The following is a 22679-nucleotide window of genomic DNA, read 5'->3' on the forward strand; positions in this document are numbered from 1 at the left end:
TTCATACTTAAATCTCTTTATACATTGTCCTCTGACTGTCCAGCCACCACAGTTCAGATGAGGGAAGGTCTGAGTACATCATGTCACAGTAATACTTTGAAGGGAACATACACTCCAGTCACTAGAGTACATGTTGCCATCGTATGTTTCTTAATACCACAAATATTTGTGTGTCATCATGTAGTAGATATACAGTATTGAAACATAACAAGTCTTTACATTTTAACAACACTGTGGTTTATGTGTAGTTTTGTTTAGGCCCCAAAACCACTTGGTTATGGTTTGGAAAAAATCATGTTTTGCCTTTAAAATACCCAGTTTTGGGGGCACAGTCCTGGCTAGAAATGCAGTGATGTCTTGGTTAAAAACAAAGGTTACATTATAATCTTACTTCTATTAGCTCAGGCGAAGCCCTCTACTGGTTTCTTTGGGTACTGTGGGTGGAGCCTGGTGAATAAAGGCCCTGTCATGACATAACATTGATCCAGCCACACCAACACATTCTGATCTCATATCACAGCTTTGTCAGTGGCCTTTCACGTTTACATATTATGCACAAGGTATCATTCTGCATCTACCAAGCTGGGATGTCAACAAAAGCACATGGCTGGGTTTAGGCAACAAAAAAAACATCTTGGTTTGGCATTTGGGAAACGAACACCATGCTCCTGGGTGAAAGTCCACAGGTTGTTGGAACCATCCACCACCCCTCCTGGCCAGCCTATAGGAACTTTCCAGCATCTTTGTCTTATGTTGTTACTGGCAGTGTTTCAACCTAATGCCATATACTGCAGCCAGTGCTATCTACTTTAAAACGCAGAAACACAACTCATTAAAAACAACTGGTTTTGTTGTTTTTTGGTCTTGACCAGTGGTTTGCAGTTGTCTGTCCTAGGTGTCACACCATCAACCATCCACTGCAACGCCAAATGACAAAATCAGCTCATATACTATGTCACTACAGACACGTTGATATGTATGAAACATACAAAAGTTGTGTGTCCATGGTTTGAAGACATATACAGTTCCTATATTTTCTTATGGTGTCTGCGCTGGAACATAATGACTTGTTCAGGACTTGAAATGGAAAACTTAGGACTTGTTTCTGAACTCCATAGACTTTGGAACTGTAGAGGTCCAAGGTGTCACTGGTCCAGGAAGGCTGGATTAAGCAAGAAACATGAAGAAGTTCTTCTACTAGTATGTACACAAAACATAGGCTAATGGGATAAGTTTTTGCACAACCAAGTCCTTAAACTCGGCTGGTGAGATGGCCAGGTTAATATGCACTTTTTTTGTTTTCCGTATTCTAGTTTTAAATGCTGATAACCTTGCTCAGTTCTGTCTCATTTGATTTTATTATGCTGGTATCTTGACATGATACAAGTTCAGTTTTGTGGTTCATTTGGTTCATGGTTTGGACCAGATTCGGACCAGACTGCACCATTTAAGTATGTGGGCTTTAGACTATGTGAAACAATGACTTTGTGCAATATAGGACTCAGTCATCTTGATATGGGCTGAGCAGCTCACAGAATATTCTGTCAGAACCTGCCCTGAAGCCCAATTAGCCACATGCAGGTTGGGATTAAAAGGCAACTCTCTGTCCCACCAGCAGCCCCCACAGAGAGATGCAGTGTCACACCCCACCCTATATCAGTTTGTGCAGGCCTCTGGCTCCAGCATACAGCCATAGAGGACTCCATTTCCCACAAGGCCTCTAGCCCAGCTGCTCCCATCCATCCATCCCTATATGCCTCTGGTTCCCCATGTATGGAGTGTTACATCATTGGCACAGACACCCACCTTTCTGAGTGATGACGCAGCCGAGGGAGAGTGTGTGAGGAGGGAGGGAGGCAGGGAGGAGGGGTGAGGGAGGGAGAGAGGAGAGGGTGTCCCGTCTGCACGGAGCACAGACAGACAGCAGGGAACAGCTGCAGCATTAGGTTCGCGTAGGATTTCACTGCATTGCGATTTAAAATATCAGTCATTTCATCCCCAAAAACTCCAGTAGAGCAGCTCGACTAAGCAACCAAATATCATTTAAAAAATGGTTGATCGCGAGCAGCTGGTGCAGAAAGCCAGGCTGGCTGAACAGGCTGAGAGATATGATGATATGGCAGCTGCTATGAAATCGGTAAGTCCATCAAAAAACAGATAATATTTATGACTTGTATGAATAATGTGTTGCTCTCTGTGCGTAAAGGCGCGTCCCGCAATCTCGACTGTGTTGGCTGTAAATCTGTGGGTTACACTGCTGGCTCGATATTACTGCGCTACAATTCTGATAAAAAACATTATATTTAATATCTTTATTGTCTTGTCGTCAATTGATCGACAGCTCAGAGCCTTTTTTCTGAGTCGAGTCCAAATCGTCTGCTCCTTGGGCGGTGCCTTTCTGTCGGCCTGCCGTTCAATGAAGGGATATTACAATGAAATGCACCCAGGCCTGAGCTTGATCTCTCGGTTAATAAGAGGCTCGTATCATATAATGGCTCTGCACTATTGCATTTGCTGTTTCTCCCACTTTTACCACCCCACCTCCCCTCCCTCCATTATGCCTAATTTATAAAAGCTTCTGCTGCTGGGAGCCATGTGAGGTTGCTCGGGAAAAAAAGCCTATCAACTGCTGCTGCTGCCCCCTCTTCCTCCTCCTCCTCTTCCTCCTCCTCTCTTTGTCACATTAATTAAAATAATATGCATTATCAAAATCAGTTTATTTGCCAGACTAGTAGCCAAGGCTTAGAGGCATTTTTTTGAGCATGATTGCATTATAGAAAAGCTCCAAAAAGAGCTGCTCTTTCCTCCAAACAAACGTAGGAGGCAGCAGAATCTCTCTAGAATATTCTTTGTCATATTGCAGTGAGTCAATATGCTCAGATTTGATTGTGGGCTTTGTTTTCTCCTCTCAGTTTATTCCTCATACATGTGTACGTGCTGTGTTTGTGTCAGATTCCTCCTGCAGCATTTTGAAGTCATTTTGGGTTAATGACCCTGATGAAGTGGTGTAATATTTCATGCAAAGAGGATGACCTACCTCACAGGATCTCTCTCAGCTCTTATTGGCCCCTACTGAGGACAGAGCCTTTTGTCTGCTTTTCTTTTTTTTCACCCTCTAAAGAAAATCTGGGAAGTGGATTCACCAGTGGGTTAAAAAAAAACTGCTGTGTCACACCAGCTCATACTGGAACCAATAGCATCCTGGGAGTCTTAGCAGGGAGCCTGCATGAGCTCACATATAGATTAAAATCACACTTTAAAGGAGGGACATTTTGTCAGATGTTCCTCAGGAGAGATGGAGTGAGCCCCTGTGGATCGTTTGTCATCGGGGGTTTCTGGTTGCAGGAGGTGGGATGATGTGTGTGTGCAGGGAGGGATTCCTTTCCCTTTACACAATCTGCCATGTCAGTGCGGTCCAAACTAGGCCCTTTTGCCGGGGTGTGTACTCTCACTCTCTAATCAAAGGGAATCCCTTGCCATTGCAGCCAGAAATGACATGGGAAGTATTGACAGTTTATTCTCAACGTAACAGCCTTTTATGCAGCTTTTCCGCGTCAATTTTTCTGGAAATGTTTTACGTTTAATTGATTAATCGTTCAGCCTGAGGAATTTCAGGAAATAGCAAAACACGCCAATAGTTAGTAATGTCCTAAAATGTCTTGATTTGTCTAACCAACTGTCCAAAACCAAAAGATATTTAGTTTTCTATCATTGAAAAACAGAAAATATTCACATTCTTGAAGCTGAAACGAGTGAATTTTTGCTGTTTTTGCCTTAAAAAATATTCAAAACGAATGGCCGATTGTGAAATTAGTTGCAGATTCATTTTCTGTTGATCAGCTAATTCATTTATTGACTGCTCTACATTTACGTCAGGCTTTTTAGCTGTAAATGAGGATCTTGGTATTTGTTACAGATTATGATTCATGTCAGTGAAAGCCTTGAAATTATGATATTTGTGTCAGTCGGATGCCTTCTCAGCTAATTTATAATATATATCAGCACAACTGTAATCCAACTGACACTACGGTTTGCTTCCCGAACATCAGTGCATTATATTTAGAGTGATGACCCATTTGTTTCCCTTCAAAAAAAAAAACAGATGAGTCATTTGCTCAACAGAAATCATGACTTCCACTTGTCATTTGCATGCATAGGGTTACAGTAGGCCCCTCCATCTCTATAGCTTGAGCCCTGCTCTTCATGTGAGTGTGTGACGTTGGCGATCCTGCACCATCTTTGTGCTCCTCTGCCTGAGCGGAAAATGTCAAAACTGAGAGATGAGAAATGTTAGCATGTCAAGAAGGAGCTATTCAGATAAAAAAGCAGGTGTAATGTTTTATGAAACTATCTCACAAATATTAACATATAGCCATACATCTATAAATAAATATTTTAGCCCATATGTAGTTGTTGATCTGACAGAGGCCAACACAAGGTTACCTTTCCAATCAAAAAACCCTGAGTAATATGACCTTTTTATAGCAACATAGTCTATTGAAAAGCTACCCAACTATCAAACTGATCCGTCAAAATCTAAATTTAACAGCCGAGCCCAGAGTGATGTCACGGCGTGGTGTTTTAGACAGGTAAAAAGGTCAGTTTGAGCCGGAGAGAAGGTCACTGGGACACGTGAACCGCCTGTGCAGTGATGGTTTTCACTTACAGTGCAGCTGCCCTGGAGTGCTCGTGGGAACATTTTAGCCATCTCCAGCCCTCCGTTCCTGTCCCAACCCCCCACCCCAACCCCCACCCCCTCACACTGCCACCGACTTTCTTAAATATTGTGTCTTACTAACTAGCAGTAGCTGTCCACGTGGCAACTGGAGCTACTGGTGTGCTAAATGAATGGACTGGCAAGTGTAATATTGTTCACAGTCTGTGCTGTGAACTGTACTGTTAGTCTGAAGTCTTTCACATAGAAAAAAGTGTTTTTTAATCATTAGGGCTGCAGCTGATTGTTTTCATCGTCAGTGAATTTGTCAATCTTTTTCTTGATTTCTTGATTAACTGTTTGGTTTGTAAAATGCTCAAAGCTCAAAGCAACTTCCACATTTCTTGTTTTTAAGTATACAGAGAGTAGTAAAGAAATGAACGGAAACAAAGAAAAGAGAGACAGGAATACAGGGAATAAAGGTCTTTGGACAACCTTGATCCAGGAACATTGTAGTTTGTTTTCTGTGTGTTAACCCCCGTAGCACAGTGGCGCCCCCCAGTATCAAAATCATCTAATTTGCAAAAATGTTGCCAAAATTTGATTTTCTTGGATTAAATGTTCTTGTTTTCCTCTTTGTATTACGTATCAGGGCTTGTGTTTTGAGGCTGGTGATTAAACAGTCCATTGTCTCTGTCTTCCAGGTAACAGAGCTGAATGAAGCCCTGTCCAACGAGGAGAGGAACCTCCTGTCTGTGGCCTACAAGAACGTGGTCGGAGCCCGCCGCTCCTCCTGGAGGGTGATCTCCAGCATTGAGCAGAAGACCTCAGCCGACGGCAATGAGAAGAAGATTGAGATGGTGAGAGCCTACAGGGAGAAGATTGAGAAGGAGCTGGAGGCAGTGTGTCAGGATGTGCTCAACCTCCTGGACAACTTCCTGATCAAGAACTGCAGCGAGACGCAGCACGAGAGCAAAGTGTTCTACCTGAAGATGAAGGGCGACTACTACCGGTATCTGGCCGAGGTGGCCACGGGGGAGAAGAGGGCCACTGTGGTGGAGTCGTCGGAGAAGGCCTACAACGAGGCCCACGAGATCAGCAAGGAGCACATGCAGCCCACCCACCCCATCCGCCTGGGCTTAGCTCTCAACTACTCTGTGTTTTACTACGAGATCCAGAACGCCCCGGAGCAGGCCTGTCATCTGGCCAAGACCGCCTTCGACGACGCCATCGCCGAGCTCGACACCCTCAACGAGGACTCCTACAAAGACTCCACTCTCATCATGCAGCTGCTCCGAGACAACTTGACACTGTGGACAAGTGACCAGCAGGATGACGAGGGAGGGGAGGGCAACAATTAAAGAGAAACCACACTTCGAAAAAAATATATGAAGGGCCGGTGGACTTTGGCAGCCGCTTTTGCCGATGATACTACCGCAGCAGCAGTTCTTTATTTTTCCATGTGTTAAAAGAAAAGAATCAAAAGAGAGGTGAGAGTGGAGGTTAAATCTTAGTTTAAATATATATAGAAATATATATACAGTTGAAAGGGGCCTCCGTCTTCTTGATTTTCTCTTTGACATTTGCCAAAACCACTGATATGTCAGTCAATCAGCCTGAAGTGGTTGTTGTTGGATTGAAATGGCAGCCTCACACTGGCATAGGAACTGATCTTGTTCTGTCAAGATAAGCTGCTTAGATAGGTTTTTGCGTGATAGAGATACATTTGAGTAACTTGAGAGAGAAAATGCTTGAATGGGAATGCCTCACAAAACTAGTTTGCATTGGTTCCAGTAGTAAGTCTATATATGAGAAAGGGCCCTGAAAGACATTGATGTTAAACTCAGATAAGCAATGAGAAAAGAGAACGTTTTAAACCGATTAAACCCCCCCACCCCACCAAATAAAAAAAATAAAAAATAATAAAAGATAAATTAGACAGGAGTGACAATGAGGACCTGATAGTAAAAACCAATTCCCCTCGTTAATACAGATTAGTCTGTTACGTCACTGGAACCATAGATTCTTTTGGAGGTGAAGATTACTAAAGGCAGAGACTTAATGATAAAACACACAAAAAAAAATACAAAAAAGGAAAAAAAAACATAAAAGCAGCTTCAGAGTTTGTGGTTTACTTCTGTGTTTGTTTTATTAAATGCACTTGCCTACTATACTGTTTCTTCAGTGTAAGATGATGACAACAATAATATCGATTATTCAATATTGTGCATGCTGGTGATGTATTTATATACAGTAGCTTGACTTTATTAACTTATACTGTGGGTGTTAAGTATTCATCGGATTGAGAAAAACAGGCTTTGTCTGATGTTGATTTCTAATTTCTAATTTATTTTTGTTTTGTTATGGTTTTTTGATTTGCTATACCAAAATGGTGATCGTAAAAATTGACCTGTAATGGGCGTTGCTATAGTGACATGCAATATGTGTATTTAATTTGTTACTGAGAGAAAAAAAAAAAAAGGATGATAAAAACTCACCAGTGATCACTTAATCTTACCAGCTGGTGTTTGTCACATTAAAGTATGATTATGATATATTTTGTTCTTTGAACAGTATTTAAGTACTTTTTTCTGTCATGCTATCCAGTTTTAATAATGGTGAAGTTTTCAGGCTCAATGTTTCTGTTATGAATTCACAAACATGGACCATATTTTATTTCTGACAGTATACATTTCTTTTGTTTGTTTGTTTTTATACCTTTTAGCTGTTCCTGAGTGACAAAATATCTTGAATGTGAGTCATTATGTAGCAGTTGCACAAGAACCGAAATAATAGCTATGATAATAAAAAAGAATATGACTAAATTATACATGCACCATTTCCGTGGTGGTCTAGTGTATTGTTGTATCGTCACCCATGAGAAAATTTTGTTTCTATGGAAAAACCATTTCATAGATAGCGATGTCTGAACGCTTTGTTTTGTGCCCTGAGTACAGTATGTGCTTTCTTTTTGTGCCTGTATCATTATTTAATATGCCTCATGTGCAAGTTGCAGAAAAAAAGAAAGGATTTATCTGCCAGTATTTTAAGTTCCTGCAAGCATGTGTGCAAGATGTAATATTTTCCTCACTTTTACATGTGTCTGCTCTCTGTACAGCACATAGATATGAATATTCAACACGAATGCACAAATAGTCACAGGGAAAGCATAGGCAATTCAACAGAATTGGTTATCGATGAGCAAATGTGATAATGAACGTCTTCAGAACAAACTTTAGACACCAGGAAGCTGCTCAAGAGCACAGAAAGCTGCTGAACAGATTTATGTTCATAATGCTGCTACTATTATAGATTATTACATTAATATATTCATACAGATGGCAGTTTATCGGGACTTTATTTTTCCTAATAGATGGCAGTTATTCGGGGGGACTTTATTTTTTATCTCAGATGTGATGGCTTAAGAGAGAAACCAAAAGCCTTAAGGTCGGTCACACATTGTTCATGTATGCCAATTATGTCACCATCATGAGTCAGCCACCGTGCGCTCACACTGTATGTCACAGCTGCTTGGATTTATTTTTAACGTAGTATAAAGCTGATGGTCTTGAAGGCTCACCAGACAAATAGCATGAAATCCTGATGCCAATCTGCACAACAGCTCACACGGTTTATGAATATTAGGACAGAGTCAAATCTTTTATTTCAATTTTTACGATTTGTGTGTTCAAAAAAAGTGGAATTTTTCGCTCACTTTATTGTTTGAATAGTTTTGAAAAACCATGTCAGGAGACTTTCACTCATTGCCAAGAATACATGCATTGTGTTCCTTTTTAATAATTTTTTTTTTCTGTGGTTTGTAATTTTATTTTTAAGTTTTTATTATTTTGGATGTTTATCCTTGTTTCTGCTGTGACATGAAAACATACAAAGACAAGAAACGAGCAGAAGAGAAATAGATTTTAATCACATATTAGATGAAAGATGAGCTGACCTGCTGGAAATTAGCAAGAGAGGGCGATAGGGATACAAACTGTATGCTCTGAGGAACTTTTTGGTTGCCATCTGTTGCCCATTAAAGTTATTTGTTTATCGGTATTTATTCTATATTTTCATTTCTCTTTGTGACATAGCCATTTACAGTCATGCCACAAACACCACAGCTCATCTCTTTTCATTCCGTGACTTCATTCAACAGATTTGCAGCGTTTTACAGTCTGAACATTGATGCAGGAAGTCAATATGACCTCACATAACCCTTTGTGGGTCACATAACACGTGTGCGTGTGTGCACGTGTGTGCACGTGTGTGCGCGTGCATCCATATCTGAATGTGTGCCGCGCATGCCTGCACCATTGCATGTGTTGGTGGGTGAACATATGAGATGGAGTCTGTATTAGCTGCAGTGCAGAGACACGGCCAGCTCACACAACAACTACAGTATGTCTTAAATGAGGCTCTTTTTAAAGTCGCCTCGCTAATCATTAACTAAATTAGGGCATACATCAAAGAGCATTGCTTCAAAAGACAGCAGGTTTTATGATCGGAGCAGAGGAACGAAGCAATAAAATAAAATCCTGCATCTCATGATGGACAACGGAAGGAGAATCTGCTTAGCACAGGCTTTTAGATTCACATGCAAGTCGTATTTTTGCACCTGAAGCTCGAGTTTATCTGAGTACATATCTGTGTGTTTCAAACTGGGAGTCACTCTGATTGATAAGCCAAAGTGGCAAGCTGCTGGATCGCCCACCCTCAGACTGCAGCCTCTTGCTGCAGCTTGCTGCACTGAACCTTTCATGAGATGAAATTCTGTGCTTTGAAAGGTCCTCCTTGCCAGCCAATCGCTGACAGGCTCACTCTCCGCAGCCACCAATCCTCTCTCTGTTGCTAGGGCTATAATAAGTATCCCACTATTAGCCCGGCTCCTTGCTGCACTGCTCAGACACCTATTGCATCCTGTAAAAAAAAATGAAAGCTCAAAGCACACAGGAGGCATTAGGATTCAGCACCAACCTATCTTCCGGCCTGTATTTTAATGCACTGCTACACTTTCAGGGACGTTGGTGTCATCATTATTGGGAAATGCTGGTCACATTACACATCCTAAAACACACTGGGGCCTACTGCTGCACATCTAATTCAATCTCCAGCAGCTACAGATTCAATTTAGCATGTTTAATAACAAATTTTGTCAAACTGAAGCAAAACTAAATACATCGCCCTCATAAACTAATGTATAATTCATGCTGTTTACATTAAAAATACATATCTACCCAAACCAGTTCATTTAGCTGATGTATCTACATCCGTGGAGAAGATTATATTTTAAAGGTAACATCTACAGGATACATTCAAAGCAGAAAATTACTCAGGCATGTTTCACTTCCACATATACAGTCACTGCTCTGTCTGATCACTTTCATCACATGAAGTATTATTTCCCAGAGGGGAGGCTGGGATGACAACGCACAAGAGATCATCGAGTCATAATTATGTCTCACAAAGGCGAATGCCCTTTAAATCACTGAATCGAATTCCTCGTTAGCATCGGTGGACGTGACGCCACCCTCAGCAGCATCTTATGAAAACAATCCTGATGATATAAAAGAATCAGGTGATGTGATGATTAAAAATAAACTGTGGAAGCCATGGTGTATCTTGAAGATGAAACAGGGAAGTTAATTCTGTCCTCTCTGAATTTCATGAGCTCTTTCAAGTTTGTAGAAAAATAGTTTTGTACACATCCTCTTCCTCTTTTTGGGACAGGTGCAGGATAGCAGCTGGCGAGTATGTAACTACTGGATTTAAAGAAATAGTTCAACCATTTTTTGGGTAATATGCTTTTGCTTTCTGGCTAAGAATATCAATACCACTCTCAAGTCGGTCTGGTAAATAAACACCTACAGCTAGTAGCCAGTTAGCTTAGCATAAAGACTGGAAGCAGTGGGAAACAGCTAGCTTTGTTCTGTCATCAGAATTGCATCTCTGCTTTTTGCAGATGATGTGGTTCTGTTGGCTTCATCACACCGTGACCTCCAGCATGCACTAAGGTGGTTTGCAGCCAAATGTGAAGCGGTCGGGATGAGAGTCAGCACCTCCAAGTCTGAGGAAATGGTTCTCTGCTGGAAAATGGTGGATTGCTCCCTCAGGGTTGAGAGAGAGTTACTGCTCTAAGTAAAGGAGTTCAAGTATCTTGGAGTGTTGTTCATGAGTGATGGTAAAATGGAGGGTGAGATGAACAGTAGGTTTGGTGTGGCATCAACAGTGATGTGGGCGTTGTTTCGTGGTGAAGAGGGAGCTGAGCCATGAAGCAAAGCTTTCGATTTACCAGTCCATCTATGTTCAATCCTCACCTATGGTCCTGTGACCTTTGGGTAGTGACTGAAAGAACGAGATGAGTTTCCTCTGTGGGGTGGCTGAGCTCAGCCTTTACGATAGCGTGAGGAGTTCAGACATCCAGGGGGGAGCGCGGAGTAGAGCTGCTGCTCCTTCATATCGAAGGAGGGCAGCTGAGGTGGTTTGAGCATCTGATCAGGATGACTGGGCGCCCCCTGTTTGAAGTTTTCCAGGCACATCCAACCAGAAGGAGGCCCCAGGTAGACCCAGAACAAGATGGAAGTATTGCATATCTCATCTGACCTGGGAGTGCCTCGGGATTCCCCAGGAAGAGCTGGAAAGTGTTGCTGGGGAGAGGGACATCTGAGGCTGAGCAAAGTGCTCCAGAGTTGGACCTGCGACTTGGCCCCTGATAAATGGATGAAAATGGCTGGATTGGAAGGATGGTTCTGACCAGAGGCAACACAGTCCCCTTCCAGTACTTCTGACTTCTACTAACAGCTCAAACTCGAGGGGATTAAACAAACAAGATAGATATCTCATGTTAAGTTCGTTAGTTTAGAGGTGCTCTGATGTCAATGGGGAGTTCGTTCCATCATTGTGGAGCCAAGGAAGCATACTGTCAAGACTATGCAAATCTGTAGCTGGGGCCTTTATTGTATTGAGGGAGCAGCAAGGTAGTAGCAGAGCAAAATAGACGGGCTGGGGTGTATGGTTTGATCATGTCCGGGACACAGGATGGAGTGGGGTTGTGTAGAGGAAGTCAGCTAGTCTGAAGACTAGCCAGGCTGCTGCATTCTAGAAGAGCTGCAGAGGTGGTTTTGCACATGCAGTCACAGCAGCCAGGAGGAAGTTGCAGTAGTCTAGGTGCAAAATGACAAGAGCTTGTGCCACAGCCTGGGTCAAGAATGTCCTCCTGATGTTGTGAAGTTTTGTTGTCACAAAAATGTTAGCAGCAAAAGACAACTGGCGATCCAGAGTCACACCCATTTGTCTGATGATGAGACAAAACAACTTTTTATTTTTTTCAGTCTAATATCTTTTTTAGGTCATAGCCAGTGTGCCTACAAACTCGTGTTTTTAGCCATGATAAGAATGTGATACTCGGGAGGGCAATGTCAGTGTATTTACCACCACAGACTGTATAAAATGACATCACCTATTGGTTTGTAGACTTTGAAGGTTTGAGTTCATCATCTTGGTTTTTTGAAACCAGAAGTGACCATATTTGGATGAAAGGCTTGAGCTGTGGGGGAGTAAGGGGTGAATCTGACTGAGAAGCCGAGGACATTATAGGCAGACAGCCTGTCACTCAAAGTAGCCTGTCCTTAATTATGCATAACTTTAAGTCTTAATTAAATATATACAGGTGAGTTAAATAAAAATTCACCCCTCTTACAGTGGTCATGAATGTTGGAATCAGTCATAGAGACCAAAACCAGGCTGTGAACATGTTTATTTCTGCCGTAAAGTTGGACATTTTAACATTGGGGTGTTTAGGGATTAACTGGATTCTGGAACCAGCCTCAAGTGAATATTCAAGGTCACTTGAATGCAGTTTTGACACTTCCATGTTGGCTTCATTTTTCAGCCCTGGAGGTTGCCGCTTAGTTTGACTAAAATATTTTGACAAATATTAAATGGACTGTCGTGAAATTTTGACTGGATGTTTTTGTTCCTCAGAGGAAGAAACTTACTGACTTTGGTGACGACCTTTCCTCTGGTGCCAGCAGTCAGACAGTTTTGGTTTGGAATAAAACACCTCACAATTACTGGGTGCATTGTGTGGGAATATGGTTAACATTAGCCTATACCTGCTAACATCAGCAAAGCATTGTCACTGTGTGCATGGTTTTTCTTTTTAACATCGGATCACCTGTTTTCTCTAGTCCTTGTTTGCTGTTCTTTATCCAGATGACATGAGGTCAGTGGTTTTTCTCCAAAGGTCACCACAAGGTCTGAGCTGTGTTGCAGTCTATTGATTTCCTTCGTTAACTCCACACTGAAGGCAACACTTCTTGCTGTCTACCAATTCCTGCACTGAAAGGCGTTTAACCTGTGGTTTGGGCTGGTCACCGTGAGCTGTTAATCATCAACCAAACCACATAGCTGTCATGGCTAGTTTTTGGGGCCCTGGGGCAACAAAAACCCAGAAGTTTGACTCACAAGTTATAGTTATTAGTTTTGTCTAAATTCACAACAGGATAAATGAAGCAGTGACCAATCAGGCATTGGAAACAAAGCCTCGGATTAACAGTTAATTCAATCATTATTCTTCAGGTCTGTTACCAAACACAGGGAGATTATATTTTCAAGCAGCACAGCCACATAGACACTGATAAAACAGACAGACGCGTCAGATTTTGAAAAGTTACTGATCTGACTCAACGTGATCTGCACCTCAAAGATGCAAAGAAGATAATAGCTGCACAGCTCCAGAAATATCAACCCATTAGAGGAGGGGAGGAGTGAGAAAAGAGGGATGGAGGAAAAGAGGGGACCGAGGTAGAAGCAGAGAACAGAGACAGATCTATAAATAGGCCTCCCTGCAGCCTGTGAGTAGACAGTGAGTAGACCAGAGACATCAATGTGACAGCCACTCCACTATAGAGACTATCTGCCTCTGTATGGATGGTGAGAGTTCGTATCTTCGGTTAAGAGTCTGATTCATCAGTTTCACCTCCAGCTGAGCAAACACACGACATGACATGAAATTGCAGATAGCACAAATAATCAGCTCCGATATCTGCTGTTTCATTAAAGTTCATCCCACCATGTTATTATCATTTTGTTTGCTAAAGTTATGATCGGACAAAGAGCGTTGCTGCTGATTCTTTCAGGCACAAAGACAGCTGTTATGCATGACTGCTGCAAAATGAATTATTCAGGATAACATTTAGACTTTCTATTATTTATCAAAAAGTGCCACAATGTTCAGCTGAAGGTTTTAAAAGACTATTTTAAGGGAGCACTTGTCCCAGAACATTGCAGGATACATTGCATGTGCTAGGCGGAGGAAGAGTCACCACATGATATTTGGGAGAGTTTCATCCGCCCCCCAAATAAATGCTCTCCATCTGGCTGCAACATACAACCACATTGCTGTCCTTTAGTTTGTTATTTTTGATTATCAAACCGGTTCCACGCTGGAGATGATTATTCATAACTACAGAGGCTTGTGTGATGAACAGAAGTTTGTAAAAGGTGAGTCTAAAATTAAGTCCTCCCCACTCCACCCCCCTCCCTGTCTCACAGTTACGTCACTCTTCATGTTCTTTCAAGACCTTCCATTGCAGGAGGATCACAGTCACACCACACTGCCCGAGAAAAAATAACATCATCATCATCATCATCATCATCATCAAAATAACACAAGTATGCTCAAACTTATTATCTAAACTCTTATTTGAAGTGGCCTAGTTCATATAGATGATTTACTTTATTGTAGATAATACTTTATTCTCAAATAATTTGTATGATATTTATCATGCATGATGTCTAAAAACACCTCCCAGTGGTGCCCCAGAAATTTTTCAAAGGGGTGGCCCAACACGTTCTCATCCCAGTTTCTCAAAAATCTCCACTTTGTTGGTGGACTTTCACATCTAAATATGACCTCCTGCGTCTGTTGTTGACGTTGTTGAATGGCATGTCAATTGCATGTTACATGCAAAATATACTTCTCTTTGCAAAGGAAATGTACAGTTTCTGCTTGTTAAATATGTTAGTAAAACACCTCATTTTACATCTATGTCCTTGTGCAACAAAAGCATGTGGTTAGGTTTTAAAATAAAGAAAAACATCATGGTTTGGCTTAAAACTCAAATGGCATCCAAACAGCGGGCTCCTGGTTGAAAGTCCAGGGTTTGTTGGATCAATCCACCTCCCTTCCCACCTGCCCTGTAGGGAATTTCCAGCTCTTTATATTATGTTGTTGCCAGCAGAGTTATAAATCAACGCCACCCACCAGCATATCACATCGCTGGAAAAGGTGCCTTTGTGTATCGGTATCTGATGCTGAAATTACTGACAAATGGGCCGTATGGACAAGTTGAGAATGAGAATAGGCTCAGTGGCCAGATGGGGCCACACCATACACTAGTTGAAAACTATGTCAATATGGAGAGTTAAAGGCGCTGTATGTAAGAATGTGGCCAAAAAGGTTACTGCACTCAAATTCATAATACTGCCGCGAGTCGTGTCCGCCCCCCCTCCCCTACAGATTCGAGGCTGCTGGACAGCGGCACGCTGTCGACTGATTTGTTTGCCCACGGGCGGCTGCCGTGGCAGGGCCGCGTCGCCGCGTCCTTGATCTTCGGTTTTCCAGCGGACCGTTCGAGCAAGTCCGGCTTCTCTGCTGCTAACGCTGCTGCTGGGATACAGCTGAGGAGGAGCCAGCTGCTAATGCTATGTACCGGGACACTGCTAATGCTGCTTGCCGTGTTGCTGTAGCTCAGTCATAACTGTAACTGATGCTGAGACTCTACTGACTGCGTGACTGGTAGACGGTGGTGGGTGGGGCAACAGGCCAAAACATAAATTCAAAACATAAAGATGATTTGGGGACCATAAAATTTTTTTTAAAATGCAAATCTTCTGGCTGTACTATTGTTGTCCGTGAGATCAGTATGTTATATGAACATTATTCCTTAGTCTCTGTGACATATTAGGAGGATTTTATGACTATTTGCTTTAGATTTCTTACATATAGCTCCTTTAAGGAACCATACTTATGTACTTTGGTTTCTTATTTTACAATTAATATTACTAATTATCTGATGTGCAAAGACTAACACTGGTACAGGTAATATGTTTAGTTCCACAACAATCCTTTGTGTATCTGTACATGTTAGGTGATTCATTGTTCTTCAAATAGCCTGGTTGTCCTTTTCCTTAAAAAAACAAATATTCAGCCTTAATTTCAAGGAGCACATTAATTGTAAGCAACAACATATTTACTGGGAACAAGCTTTCATAAGTCTAAGGGAGACTTGTGGGAACCCAGAGAACCCATTTTCATTCAGATATCTTGAGGTGAGAGTTCAAGGGACCCCTCTGCCAGTCTTTCCCTTGCCATAATGTAGCCTAAATTTGGAGTTTTATTTAGCGTCCTTCTTGACCAGCGGCCATGGCACCTCATGGGCCCCCCTTGGTGGCGCCACTGATGCCTTGATATGTTTTGAAAGTCCTACTAGAATTTTTTTTTCATTTTCCCTTTTGACAGTTCTTCCTAAAAGTCCATTAAGTTTGAGATACAGAGATATGAACAAAACCTTTCCTCCAGAAGAAAAACTGTGTCATTAAACGTAACATTCATGTAAATGATGCTGTCCTCTGAGTACAAAATGAGAAAACTGACAACAAAAGTGCATTAAACCTGCTTCTGTATTGCTCTAACACTAACAAGAGTCACTGATGGTTGGCAAGTGACTTTTGGGAGGCCATCCTAAAGCATCTAAAGCCTCCCTGGACAGTCGTACAGTGCAGGAGGATCCTTTACACTCAGCTCACTATCAGAGGAACTGACCTATCTGTGTGACTTCTCTGACAGAGCGCTGACCGGGGAGGCGTCTGCAGCGAGGAGGCCACACACAGTGAAACAGTTAACACCTAATGTTGGTGCTAAAATTAGCTGCATAAGAAAGTGATTTTTCCTTTTAGGTTTTTGTTCATAGTCATTTAAGTGAGAATGAAATGACTGTGCTCGTCTGGCAGGCTGTGGTGTGAATCTGCACATTACATGTAATGTCTTTTTTGGAAGTCTTAACTCCCACCACAGACCGGCCCACAATGTGATAATTAACTGTTAATGACGGAAATATATTAAGCAGAATTTTGTGGCTTCATCTGTTACTGCTGGGTTTGATAAAAGACACGCAGTCTGTTGCTTTCTGCGTGTCATTATTAAGCACTTGTGAATATTTCTTGCCTCTCCGCATGTTCTGATACCATAACAGGATCTAGCCAGTCATGCTTTGTTTTACAATTTTCTCCTCAGGTGCCAACGGGTTGACAGATTATACCTTCAAGTATTTGTGGGTCTGCCTGATGTCTGAGCTGGTGACTCATTATGTATGTGGGCACAGGGGATTCCCAACAGTGAAGGGAAGGAAGAAAAAAGAAAAAGTCTTCCTCCACTCTGCAGCCTTGAGGGGATGTACAGTTCAGCTGACAACGGGCCAGTGGGGTCGGTCGTGGTGAGTAACAGGCAGGGAGCGAGGGAAAGAGAGAGGAGGGTGAGTGCTGATGTGGAGCCGGCTGAGGCTGAGGGGGCGAAACGTGATGTTGTGGCAGGAATACAGGGTTAACAGAGAGAGCCAAGGGTCAGTATTTAGTGAAATATCTGAGGCTGAACTGCAGCTGGCTCTGGATGTGGAAAGTGAAGGGAGTCTGGGTGTGGAACCAGACGCTGAAGCAAAATTTCCCCTGCCCATCCACAAAACAATGACACCACAGTTACAGTCCATGATATAAAGACCTTATTATGTCTTTGAAAATACAGTACAGAAGAGAAGAGAAGAGAAGAGAAGAGAAGAGAAGAGAAGAGAAGAGAAGAGAAGAGAAGAGACTACAGTAGAGTAGAATAGAGCATTGCATGTGCTCACTACTCAGGCAGTGAGCTCAGGAAAAAGAGCAGTCATACAGTGAAGTTACTACTCTGTATGAGCGCAGTATTGTGCTGTTGCATGGCAACAGTTTCCACAGAAATCTTTGCTCAGAAACACTCCTCTTTGGTTTTCACATAACTGCAACGGCAGAAAAATGGGCTGACTGCAGGAATACATATGGTCTCATGAACCATTTTGAAACATTCAGCTTGCAGAAACTAAAGGGTTTTATTTTTTAACATATAAACAGAGCAGCCGACACAGAAAATGTAACATCAGCATTTATGTAGTTTTTATATTCTAAACCATTTCATACTGTATTATATTAGACGCTGCAGGCCACTTGAGGATGTGTGATGTTCATCTGTGATAGAATATGTGCTACTGCAGCTTCCATCCAACATGTCTCCAACTGATCAGATAATGGTAATGATTTACTGTCAGTCCTGAATGGTAAATCTCAGGCTTTCCTCTAGATAAAAATGCTATGCTATGCTATTCCTACTGCTCTGATAGAAAATCTAAGCAAGAGCAAAAGATACATAGCTGCTAACCAGCTTTATTTATTACACAATGCTTGTCAAAATCTGTACACCGGTTAATAGGGCTTTGTTCTGTTAAAGCAACAGTTTTGGGGAAATATGTTTTTTCGCTTCATGCTAAGTGTGGTACAAGAAGATAAATATCACTCTCATCATACAGAGCGGTATCACTGTTTTTGTCTAACTGTCAGCTACTGAATGAAAGAGTGTAATTCCCAAAATGTGGAACTATTCCTTCTAAAGTTGCAGATCAATATCACATATGAATAGTCCTTTGATGATCTATCTTTATGGAGCTGTAACCAACAATATGATTTCATTTAATCTTGCCAGCTGTGTTGTTTGAGGTCCAGTGTGTAGGATTTAGAGGGATACATTGGCAGAAATTTAATATATTTATATCTATTTTTTATATATTGTTTGTGTGTATAATCTCCTGGAAAAAGGCATCGTCGTGTTTTCCTTACTTTAGAATACATTCAGTCATAATGAGGGGCTCAGGACCCCTGTGACTGTGACTTTTACTGCTATTAAGATATGCATTATAATATTTCCTCCTGTGAGTGAAAGTGTGAGCGTGTTTGTGATCATGTGGACATCTTAAAGGGAAATTTGGGTTTATTTCAACCTGTCTCCTATCGTACTAAATTTGTTTCAAGTGACTAGTGACATAAAAATAATAGTTAGCATGTTAGCCGTTAGCCGAGATACAGCCAGGGCGCATAGTAGCGTCAGACCTGTTAAAATGTAATTGAACGGGCATACTTCAAGTGCAAAGTTAGTCCACTAAACAAGCTTTTTCTCCACAAAGACCACCTCATATCGTTAGGATAAATGTCACAGAACATATAGAAAACAACATGTAAACATGTTGTCTTACCTTACTGGTGTGGTGCCATGTTTGTTGTTTACCATTTAGCTCTGCTTTCCAAAGTGGGGCCGAACTATCACGAGAACAAGCAGCGATCTCATACCGTGCCTGAACAAGCAGCAACAGCTGGAAGGCAGAACCGGACAGTAGCCTAAAAAGTTCATTCATTTATTTTATGAAAGATTTATAGAATAATGGCTGACTTTTTGCCAGACTTCGACTTTGTGGAGGAGGAATTTGATTTTGCAGTGTTTGATGGCTGCCCTTATTTATTTGAGCCAGAATACACTGACGAAGAGCTTTGTGAAACTGAAGAACGAAGGAGGAGAGAGAGAGAGGCGCAACAGGTAGAGGACGAGAGAGGAGGAATGGCTGCTGGAAGGATTTAGCTCTGGAGATTGGTGGTGTAACATTACCTGTGAATACTGTGCCCCAGTGCCCACAGAAGGGGAATGCCTCTGTTGCAAGGAATGGGACCGGTTGCAGCCTTATTTTCAAGGTCTGGATGTGACCGAGGACGAGACACCTCCACCTGGAGTAGTATCCAGCTGGGCTTTATCTAGAGCTCGCCATATTTCAGCCGCGCTTTGGAAAGCAGAGCTAGATGGTAAACAAACATGGCACCACACCGGTAAGGTAAGACAACACGTTTACATGTCATTTTTCTATATGTTCTCTGACATTTATCCTTATCCTTTAACGATATGAGGCGGTCTTTGTGGGGAAAAAAGCTTGTTTAGTGGACTAACTTTGCACTTGAAGTATGCCCATTCACTTACGTTTTAACAGGTCTGAAACTATTATGCGCCCCGGCTGTAGCTAGGCTAACGGCTAACATGCTAACTATTATTTTTATGTCACTAGTCACTTGAAACAAATTTAGAACGATAGGAGACGGGTTGAAATAAACCGAAATTTTCCTTTAATACTTGCTGTATATTCTATGCTTATAGATGAGGTGTCATTCATAGTGTCCTCCGTACATGTCTGTTTCCCTCAGGTTAGGGGTGGGTGGATGGGGTGATATTGTATAAACTCATAAACTGATTTCAGGAAGAATGGTGTACATATATGTATTTTTTTCTGTTTCTGTTTACAGTTACTGCTTTTTGATTTTTTAAATGTACACTTACGGAACACTAATGAAAATAATAAAACTATTGAATGAGACCTTAAAGTAAGCCGTTCATATCTATGTAGGGAGCAGGTTCTCGTCTATGCAGTCTGCCACGTTGCAGCTCCATGTTTCTACAGTAGCCCAGAATGAACAAAGCAAAAGCTAGCTCTAGATAGGGCCATTTGCATTTTTGTATTTTCTCATCATCCACCAAAGTTAGCAGCCCCTCTGTGACGAGCAGTGTCTGAGAAACATTGATTATTTAATGTGAAATTGCTTTACTTTGTGTTTGTACCAGTTTAAATCAGCTGGTCTGTTTGTTTTGGAGAGGTGGAGACCTCTGTGGATAATTTGACGCCCATCAAAAAACCTCATGAACAATGAACACTGAAGGAATCCTCACCATGAGAAGTTTCAGCTGGTAGAAATCTGAAAACCTCACTGCTAGATGCCACTAATACCCCTAAATCTTACACACTAGTCTTTCAAAGGTCCAGTGTGTAGGACTTAGTGGCATATAACAGTGAGGTTGTAGATCATGTGTAGGAGAACTACGGAGGCCAGTGTGAAAGGTCCTATCTGACTCCATTTAGGACGAGCCGCACGTTGTTTAGATATAAATAATGATTCTTCATTCTAAGGTAACAAAAACACAATTTGTATTTTATACTCTACGAAACATGGTTATGAAAAAAAAACTGTTTGACTTTTTGGGGGGCATTTTCTTATTTCCAGTTAAACATTTCACCTCTATAGTTTTACTCTTCTTCAAGTCAGTATTTCTGATCTGTGTTGTTCTCTTCATCTGCAGTCACACAGTAGCATTCTGCTGCATGAGCTAAAAAAAAAAAAAGTAGATTTATTTTTTACACTTTATCCAAAGCTTCTTGTCTCTGTTCAGTGTTTGTTGCCATCGTATCTTCACAGCATTGTTCTGTTCTCTCTCAGACCATCAGAGATAATGTTCCACCTACTACACACACCTCCAGGGAAACCTTCAGGCCCACTCCACTCTTCTGGTTTAGCTCATTAAACCCTGTCTGGCCAAATGAACCGTGAATCCACAGCTCAGCGTGATCAACTTGAAATTTGTGCTGATCAGGCCACGTCATGGACGGTATTGCTGTGATGGGGACTGTCAGTGGCATTTGGGGATTTTACATTTTGCAGCATCATACCTCCTTATTCTTAGAGGTTAAACTTCTACTTTTGCAGCACAAATAAGGGAGAGAACAGAGCAGTAGTTTGCAATAGAAGCCAAAAAACAGAAGCTCTGAGGTACTTCATTATTGAACATGTATAAAAATGAACACCATATTTATTTTTAGGATTTTTAAGAAGATAATTAGAATTTATTACCATTTATATTTTTCAAGCTTGTTGTTGGCATGGCTGTTTTGAATTGCTTCAAATTATTTTAGAGCTTAAAATATACCAATGATAATAAAGGTTGTATTAGTTTTGGATGCTAGTTTTGATTATCTTTTAATTGCAGTAAATTAAAAAAGGAGAATTTGTCAGACAAGTGTCCCTGTGGTCAAAAGTGGCCCAGTGTCTTGCTCATGGGCACTTGATTGAAATTCCAATCCAGTCGCTGGAATCAGTGTTCACATTGTATGTTTCTGTAACCACGGATATGTTACATTTGTGATTTCATATGTAGCAGATATGCTGAAACTTTACATTTCTTTACTTTTCATTTTTTTCATTTTATGTGACAGTATTTTGGTTAACATTTAGTTTATTTTAGACATAAAAACTATTTTGTTAGGGTAATAAAAACATCACGTTTTGGCTGTAAATTCCCCGTTTGGTTGCTACAAACACAGTTGAAAATGTCCCAAACTATCATTAAAAAACACTCACCTTTTGTCGCTGCAACAACCGCTGGACACGTCACAAACTGTTGTTAAAGAACAGCTACTTTTGTCATTACAAACATGGCTGAAATGTGCCATCCTGTTGTTAAAAAAACACATTTTCTGTCTTCAGCAGGTTATACCTAGTAACAGGGGCTCATAGTCAGGGCCTTCTGGATTGTAGTTGATCTCTTTATTTATGACACGATGCTGCCCTCTACTGGTCTGGAGAATGATGTGCATTTGATACTGAAACAGGCTTTAAAACAGGCCTTAAAAATAAAACCAGGCTGTTTGCTGGTTTGCAAGAGTGTTTGGAGATGTGAGATCCTCTGTGTCACTGCAGACACATTTTCAATAACATTTCGACATTTTAAAGGCCTCCCAGAAGATAAAAGCAGAAAGACTTTGCTGAATGGGGAACTAACACAGAGACAAAACAAAGACACAACACAGAGAAAACTAATGCACTTCCTTTCACAAGGTTGCCATCTAGTGTTTCACACCAACATAACAACACTGCTTCGTGTGACACAGGAAGCTTTTACCCAGAATAACTTTTTCAGCAGTCATTCAGTCATTGTTTGAAATGAGAACTTTTATTATCTTCAGTAATAAAATCATCTTCAGCTGTAGGAAAATGTAAAAATATCTTCATTATGGAGCATATTCACATTTTTAACAATCCAAAGTAAATACATAATATCATGAACAACAACTGTGCCATC

At 41.3% G+C, this 22679-nt stretch overlaps 1 protein-coding gene across 1 annotated transcript; it reads left to right on the top strand.

The window, feature by feature from the left end:
• Window positions 1-1868: 1868 nt before the first annotated feature.
• ywhag2 (3-monooxygenase/tryptophan 5-monooxygenase activation protein, gamma polypeptide 2) lies at window positions 1869-8713 on the top strand. Its single transcript, XM_049575729.1, has 2 exons — window positions 1869-2137; window positions 5359-8713. Exons 1-2 carry the CDS (start codon window positions 2051-2053, stop codon window positions 6013-6015), a joined length of 744 nt encoding a protein of 247 aa, XP_049431686.1. The 5' UTR covers window positions 1869-2050; the 3' UTR covers window positions 6016-8713.
• Window positions 8714-22679: the final 13966 nt, after the last annotated feature.

This window comes from Epinephelus fuscoguttatus, linkage group LG5 (genome assembly GCF_011397635.1).
Source record: "Epinephelus fuscoguttatus linkage group LG5, E.fuscoguttatus.final_Chr_v1".
In the NCBI taxonomy this organism is placed as follows: Eukaryota; Metazoa; Chordata; class Actinopteri; order Perciformes; family Serranidae; genus Epinephelus; species Epinephelus fuscoguttatus.

What these genes read in the sequence shown, in the direction of transcription:
- ywhag2 (XM_049575729.1), top strand. Translation starts at nt 2,051, where the DNA reads ATGGTTGATCGCGAGCAGCTGGTGCAGAAAGCCAGGCTGGCTGAACAG. An exon ending in TGGCAGCTGCTATGAAATCG is followed by an intron (nt 2,138 to 5,358) that starts GTAAGTCCATCA and finishes TCTGTCTTCCAG; the next exon opens with GTAACAGAGCTGAATGAAGC.